The sequence below is a fragment of the Zeus faber genome, assembly GCF_960531495.2.
Source record: "Zeus faber genome assembly, chromosome: 7".
NCBI lineage: Eukaryota > Metazoa > Chordata > Actinopteri > Zeiformes > Zeidae > Zeus > Zeus faber.
In genome coordinates this window covers 28,427,252-28,435,375 of record NC_137203.1, presented here as the reverse complement: position 1 = coordinate 28,435,375, position 8,124 = coordinate 28,427,252, and the positions used below count along the sequence as shown (strand labels likewise).

Genomic DNA, 8,124 nt, shown 5'->3' with positions numbered 1-8,124 from the left:
GCGTTCACTTCAAACTAATAGCGGGCGACAAAGGGGGCTCCATCCATCGTGGCGGCCCGCCAAGACTAGGTTATTGCTTGGATCTTTCTTGGTTGTAACCAAATAAAATGTTTTACAAGGGAATGTAGGACATGACCGGATGCAGAATCATGATTCAAGATTTTTATTTGTCGCACACATACAGGTATGCAGTGAAATGCAAGTGGCAGTGCCTGCAAGAAATCAGCCGTTCTTCTTATGCGTGGGCGCGTACCTTCATCCACCCGCTGGAATTACCCGTCATCCCATAACCCCCGAGAGAAGGCCCCGCATTACCTTCTGCTGCACATAGTCCAAAATGTTTTTGAAGTCCAGGTCATCGTAGTAGTGCTTAATTCCCTCACGTATGCTTTTCTGAAAGATGGCGGACGTCTGGATAAGAGGGGAGAAGGGGGAACAGAGGGGGTGAGGGCGCAGATGCGAGGATCAGGGAAGGGCAAAAGTGACGAGCCTTGTGAAAAAAGGGGTTATCAGGAAGAAGCCATGGGTTAATAGGTGTTTTATTATTTGTTGAGGAACAAGGCACCGACCTTCTTCTCGAAGATGAGTGCCGTGATGAGGGCCATGGCTTGGAGAAGCAGCAGGACACAGAGAACACAGAGGAACTGCGGGAAGAAGGAGGGAGGGGGATCCATCTACAATTCAGTGACCTGCTAGAAAGCAGCTAATGCTAACGTAACCAAAACCAGCGCGGTCAAACCAACCGGAGGGTTCTTTCTTGGTTCCGGGCGCATTGGCGCCGATTTATTTTTCTGTCGGTGGGTCACCGGGACGCAGAGCGTAGCGGAGATCCCTTTTTACATACTGTTCATTCCCAAAACAGCGTTTTATCCCAAACTGATGCTCCGATTCCGACCTGGTGTTTATACAGTGTTAGGGGGAGGGGCCATGCCAAGTATGACCGCTCCACATCATTGACTTGTGATTTTGCCCCACCTAAAAAAATCCAGACCACAAAAATGGTGAGAAATAGTTGAATGATAGAAATAGTTAAAATAGTTTTCACGTACTTTCTAACATGTATAACGTGTTTAGAAACAAATCACTGAATTGACTAAACAGGGACTTTAAATCTCTCTATTTTAGGGTACCGCAAATTCCGGACAATAAGCCGCTACTTTTTTCCCACGCTTTGAACCTCGCGGCTTATCCAATGACGCGGCTAATTAATGGATTTTTCCCGCTTTCACAAGCTTCATGCCGCCAAAAAACTGAGCAAAAAACACATATGATGGTGCTCAGTTTTTTGGCAGCATGAAGCTTTCATTAGACCAATGAAATTGCCGAACGGGTTAAGGTGAAACAATGGAACTGTTTAGATTAAATCGAGCGCGCTCAAACTTCCCATCATTTACGGTAGTCATTTTGTCACCCTCATCGTGGCAAAGACACAAAGAAATGCATATGATGCAGCTTTCAAGTTGAAGGCGATGTTGGAAAAGGAAATAGAGCTGCTGCACGGGAGCTTGGCCTTAATAAGTCGATAAGACGTTGGAACAGCAGCGTGGCTCGGTGCAAAAAGACAACAAAAGCTTTCAGAGGGAAGAAAAGCAGATGGCCCGAACTAGAAAATGAGCTCGAAGACTGATCAACACACAGAGAGCAGACGGCCGAGGTGTTTCAACTGTGCAGATCCGACTGAAAGCCAAAACAATCGCCATCGCAATGAAGTTTTAGCATTTTAGAGCTGGACCATCGTGGTGTCTGCCAGTGGGTCTTGACAGCGTGGAGCATTGTCAAAAAATCCAGTACCATCAACGGGCTTGAAAAAGCTGGACTGCTGCGTGTTGAAGAGGGCAGCATGAGCTCAGCGGGGAATTTGAATCCGGATGAAAGTGAAGAGAGCGACAATGAAAACGATCCAACATTGGATGAAGCAATTCTGAGGCTATTCAACTCTGACACCGAAGGAGATGACTTCAGTGGTTTCAGTGCGCAGGAGGAGGAAGATAGTGACCAATGACTTTCTTGGTAGTCTACTGTTAACCGCAATTTTTTTATTTTTGTTACAAACCGTTTTTCGTTAAAGCCTATTTATTTTTGTTATAAGCCGTGTTTCGTTAAAGCCTATTTATTTTTGTTACAAGCCGTGTTTCGTTAAAGCCTGTGTAAAGTTCATATGTTTCAATGTACCGATAGGCACCTGCGGCTTATAGACATGTGTGGCTTATTTATGTTCAAAATAAATGTTTTTTAAAAATTCCGTGGATAGTACTATAGATATAAATAATTTTTTTTTTTTTTTTTTATAATATATATTATAGCTTTTCATGTTTAAAATTGTATTTTTATTTTAGGTAATCTTGTAAATATACATTTTATTTCACTCCAACATTTACATTTGTTTGTTAATTCTACATTATATTTTTCTTTAATCTTTTTCATTTGCTTTGACAATGCAAACGAATATTACCCCATGCCAATAAAGCCTTTTCCATTGAGTTGAATTAAGTGAGAACATCATACTGCCAATAATAATTAAATTCTGCTAATACATAACTGCATTTTTATGTTTACTGTGGAATTTATTTGTTGTAGTTTTCGTTTATAGGCTTATTGCCAATATTTTGTTTACTGTTATGGGTCATATCTAATGTGAGGTGTATTGTACGTCACCATTTCTATCTTATGTTCATCTGCTTAATTTATTTTCATATTTTTGGACACAACCTTTTATTTTTTTCTGTTTAAGGTTATATCTGTTGTCTATCACTAGGTTCAGCGCATATTACAGACACTTTCGTCCAAAGTGACTTACAACTATTCATCCACCGAAACAGCCATCAGACACAGACGCAGCCATCAGCAGCAACTAGTGTCTTGCTGAAGGACACTACAGCCTGCTATAGCCTGGGATTGAACCAGCAACCTTCACACCTTCACAACCTGAGCTACTGCCCCCATATATTTTGCATATACTGCAGTTAGTACTGGTGCACCGACAATGCAGCATCCGCTGAAAATTAGCACCTTTTCTCGACAAAGTGTTAACCTCGACATTGTGATATGGCAGCTAAAACACAAAGTGCCACCCTAATTAGAATTCAAGATTTTCAGGGGAGTAATAAAGTGTTTGAACTCATTCTTCCAAAAAACACCACCATGTTGCATAATGCAGGTGTATCAAGGTTGACTGGTACCATGTGCAGCAGGGTCTTGTTGTCCCGGAGCGAGCCCACCATGCCCACCAGCGACACGGTGAACATGACCAGGCCCAGCAGGATCAGCACCACGGCAGGGGCCAGGAAGACCCCCTCCAGCGTCCGGTTCTTCTGCCTCTCCACCTCGGCGTAGACCCCCACGCACAGCACACACAGGCCCATCAGCTGGAGAGAAAAGAACAGATTTGAGTTCATTTTGGTCGGAACCATTGTGTGGGTGCGTGAGTGCGTGAGTGTGTTTACCAGCCAGCATATAAAGCTGAAAACAATGGACTGTCGTGTCCCGGGGGCCTTGTATCGCTTGCTGCCAGAGAGAAAAGGGAAAGGTTTAATAACTAGGCAGGGACAGGCGGGGAAATAGAGACAATCCAGTTGTGTCACCATGACTCTCTTCAGCTCCGCACTGAAAGGGCCCAACAGCCCGACCGCCCGCCGCCCAGTAGGTCACCGAGGCTCCAAACGGAACGTGACCACTAATCGCCAAGTATGCAGAGGAATCGGTTCCATGGATTGCACATACTACAGTATACGCCCACCCACATGCTATGGACAGTATACGTCATACATAAGTCATTATCTGCAGCTTGTGGGCAGCTACTTTGCCAAAAAACTAAGAAAATCACCGCTATTGCTACCTTGGTATTTATTTTCTCATTAGGAATGGAGGCACTCTGCCTCTAAAGTAGGCTTCATCTACTTTGGCTCTATTCACTGCGTTCTCATCCCCCTCCCACGGGGCGGATGCGTTTGGCTCGCTTCCCGCGTTCGATGCAGCAGACACTGCTCTCTCCCTATAGCGGCGATGAGGACAAATCGAGCGGTCAAGTCAAAGAGCTTATTCATAGACTATATCCGACGCTGCCTGCAGAGATGAGACCTAAGATCCCAGCCGGCAGATTGGTTTAAAAATAAAAAATAAAAGGTTTAAAAGGTTGCTGTTTTGATCCCTGGAAACGAACGGAAGCGCCCAAAATATAACCACCAAGGGCCCAATAATCCCTAATCTCCATTTAGCTTTGAGGGTGCGTCTTACAAACTCCTATCCAACTTTTTAGCACAATGACAAGGTATTCCAATTGATCTGAAGTGACCAAATTCACCCAAGAGAGACCTAATCGAGGCCACGAGCCTGGCTCAGTGGGGAAAGAAGCTCTCGTCAGTTCAGCTCGACCGGACCACACTGTACTACATGGCAATGGGAGAGGTCGGGTAGAGTAGAAAGAGCAACATCAGAGAAGGACTCTCTCGCACTAATGGAATCAAATGAGTGGATTTATATGGAGTGGCGTTCAATAATGGCTTCAGGGCGCATCTATTTTTATCAAATAACAGGGGGACTGCGGCCGTGAAAAACCTAACATCACAACTGTAACTTAAGAGATGAGATGAGACGGGCATGGTAAAGTCAATGCATGGGAAGTTTGCCAGTTGGATGGGCGTGCAAAGGATGGGGATGACTCATCTTTATTCCAGAATTAGCGATTTGTGAGTTAAACACAATGAACCTGTCACAGAAGTCTTATTTATCGAAGGCTGCCATAATTGTCCAGCAAAAAAAGTTTTCTTCATTTAATTTCCCAACTTAATATGCACAACACAATGCTGACTGGTGTTTATTGCCCACTTAACTTAGACCTACTGTAACTGCAAATGATGGAGGGGAGGCCATCGAGAGACATACAAGCGAGAGAGCAAATCCATCCACCATAACGGAACACACAGCTAAAAAAAAAAAAAAGATTTTAAAAGGACTAAGATTAGGTCACACGAGCCATTCCACCATGTCCTTTTAATTTGATTTGTACTTAAGGTTCAGGGTTTTTATCCGCCCTATGCAATCATTCAAATAAGGATGCGGTGAAAAGAGAGGAGAACACCAAGGGCTGTGCAAAACAAAGTTAGGACAATAAAAACAGAACAAAGTAATAATTAATCTGAAAGAATTATATAGTATATATAAATACAAAACATATTACTACATGACTAGAAGACTGTATAATAAGTAAGTTCTGTATGAATTCTTTGCCTCATAATTGATATAGAGTTGAATAATTTGGTACATCGTGCAGACAGATGTATTCCACAGCGTGAGGCTGGACATGATCGTTTCAACTGAACGTGCAATAATGTTCCTTTAAGTGAGGCCCAGGGTTTTGTTTTTTTTTGTCCCACGTTATCATCCCTTTAATGGGGTCCCACGCCCTGCACCACGGCGTGAGAGGAGAAGCCTTTGTCGACGCCGCGGACACCAGTTCGATTAAGAAGCGACCAAACACGTCTTTCAGTCCATGTTCCGCCGTGCGGCCGTGCGGGCGGCGGGGGGGGGAGAAAATACCCGTACGATCAATTATTCACAACAGATCGTGTGGGGTACGTTGGAGGGGGGGGGGGGGGGGGGGTTACGACGTTAGGGTTCGGCTATCGTCGAAATGAGGTTTTTCCCCCCTTCGCGCGTTGTCGCTGAGGACGAGCACAAACTCACCGAGAAGAGCATCGAGTAGATATTTAAGGTGAACTTGATGAAATAGTAGAAATGATTGGTTTTTCTCAGGTCTGCATAGGGCGGCATGGCGGCTAACGCTCGCTCGGCTAGCCAGGGCGCTGTTACGTCTACTTCGATCGAGGGGATGCGCGCTATTTCAAAGCGAGCGGAAAACGATGTAACACAAACACAGCGAACGGGAGGTATATAATGGGTCGATTAACGACCAGAGTATCTCTTGTTCTCCGTGTGCTGTTGTGTGGAGCGACGCCGACCGCTTCCGCACGGCTGTGTAGTCCACGCACGCTTTGTTTTGACTACATCCTTAAAGGGACCCGGCACCTCCGCTCCACTCGCCTCTACGGCGGCGTTTGACGGATCCATGCTGCGTTCCACGGAAACTCAGAAATCGGTCATTCCGTTTCTGCAGGGCCCCTGTTTTCGGGCTGAACGTGTCCCATTAACTGTGTACGGGGGGGGGGGGGGGGACGGACATGAAAGCCCGCAGTAAATGTGCGTTTGTTTGGCATGCTTGTGGATTCCACAAGCTACAAAACGTTTATGTTAACATTTCATAAAACTCAAGAGTAGTTTAGATAGAAGTTAGACGGGTTCCGGTAAAAAAACCCATGCGTCTTTCCGTGTAGGAGGTCCGATTTTCCTGAGTTACAACCTTTGTGGAATGCAGCATCAGCAAAACAGTGCAAAATGAAAGCCCTTACAGATCTGCCAGGCTGCAATGGATGCCAAGTGGGCAATGTCCATAGAATTTATTTGACAAATAACATGTTTTTGATAAGTTTCTCTCCGGCCTTTGGCCCCATTCTGAAACTGCCCTGACTGGATAGGCGGTAAATGATCTATTAGTTGCTACCCACTGTGATCTAACATCAGATAGTACTTAGTTACAACACACAGCATCAACAGTGCATGATTCCATGATTGCAATGTGCTTTTGCCCAGTCGGCCTGATTGGCCAATAAAAGCAAGCATTCAGATGCTTGAAATAATTAAACAATATGCTCAGAGCGTACCTATTTTGAATCCCTACACAAGCTAGAGCCAACCTCAAGCTCCTCCTTTTGACCCATTCTGACCCTAAAGGCCCCGAATGGCCAGCAAATGTCTAAATAGTCAAGCTATTCCTCAGTCTCAAAAGTACACAAGACAGTCAGTTGGGTTCAGGGCGTTATTCTTTATGCTCTTTGTATTATTACAAAAGGAATGCTCTTCCTGCCCCAATTACTTTTTCTATTGCCGGCGACCCTTAAGCCATGTTTGTCTGGTTCATCAGCTCTCTCTATATGTTCATGATTCGGTTGTGTTGTTCCAGATCCATTGTGTCCTAATCTGTCTTTTATTTGAACTCTCAAGCCTGATTCGTGTTTCAAAATCTTTTTCCTCCATCCAATGTGTTACACGTGTGGCAATGCACTTTCGATAATTTCTGACTTGACTTCCTTGTTGTGATGCTCCTCGCTCATCGTGTGAAGGCAATTATCACCTGCATAGTCTGCTGACATAGACAACAAAATGATCTTGCATCATTTGAGATTTTTGAAAGGACTCACATGGCACCCCACAAAACCTTTTTAGTTTCTTCCCTAATGTTTTTTAAAACTACACGTGAAATAAAATGGTATCACCCAATAACGAGACCCAATTTTGGGTGTACTGGATAGTAGACTGATGGGAAACAATACTGCAACACAGGAAAATAAGTGATTTACAAATTGCAATAACATATTAAGGGAGGTGGTACAGTAGCTACACATTGTGAAATTAAAAAGTGTGCTGGAAGTCAAAAAGTCATACAATCTTAAAATTAAAGAAACAAAAAAAAATGATATGATGACAATGTAGACAAATTGCTTGTTAGAATAATCAACGAGCAACAGGCTGTCAATTTGTCTAAACCATCAGTTATTGGGTGATGCCCAATTTCACGTGTAGCTTTAAAAAAAACATTAGGGAAGAAACTTAAAAGGTTTTGTGGGTGTCATGTCAGCTTGCCCACTCCCTACAATAAGCTGGTGTGTTTTGATCGCCTGTATCTCTGTGTCGGACGGCCCTGAAACCACCACTCAGGTGGCGTGTCGCAGGCGGAACTACCACCGACCTGATACTGGAGGAGGTGGGACCTGATTCTGGTCGAGATCAGATCTGATACAAAGTTCAAGTGAGACAAATTGAAACATACAGCCTATTGAATTGATTTGTAAAGGTCAACAAACAATTATATATAAAAATCTTAAATGTCACCTGTTTTAGTCCCCAAGCATTAGTAGCTTGGCCAGGAGAGACAGTCAATCACTGATTTGAAAAAGAAAAGGTCTAACTTTGAAAACTCGGTGAATGTCACCACAACAAGGCAACCTCCTCTTTGACATGCATGCACTAGCTCACAAACAAACACACACATAAAACCTTTTCAACTAAGTT

The 8,124-nt window shown here is 43.9% G+C and overlaps 1 protein-coding gene across 1 annotated transcript in view; it reads right to left on the bottom strand.

The window, feature by feature from the left end:
* LOC307232308 (tetraspanin-15) overlaps positions 1-5,969 on the bottom strand; it is an 18,732-nt gene extending 12,763 nt beyond the window's left edge. The window contains exons 1-4 of the mRNA XM_080003267.1: positions 5,683-5,969; positions 3,180-3,365; positions 570-644; positions 316-411 (exon numbers count right to left, since the gene is read on the bottom strand). Of these exons, the coding sequence (XP_079859393.1) occupies positions 316-411; positions 570-644; positions 3,180-3,365; positions 5,683-5,769 (444 nt within the window). The 5' untranslated portion in view covers positions 5,770-5,969. The remainder of the gene's footprint in view (positions 1-315; positions 412-569; positions 645-3,179; positions 3,366-5,682) is intronic.
* Positions 5,970-8,124: the final 2,155 nt, after the last annotated feature.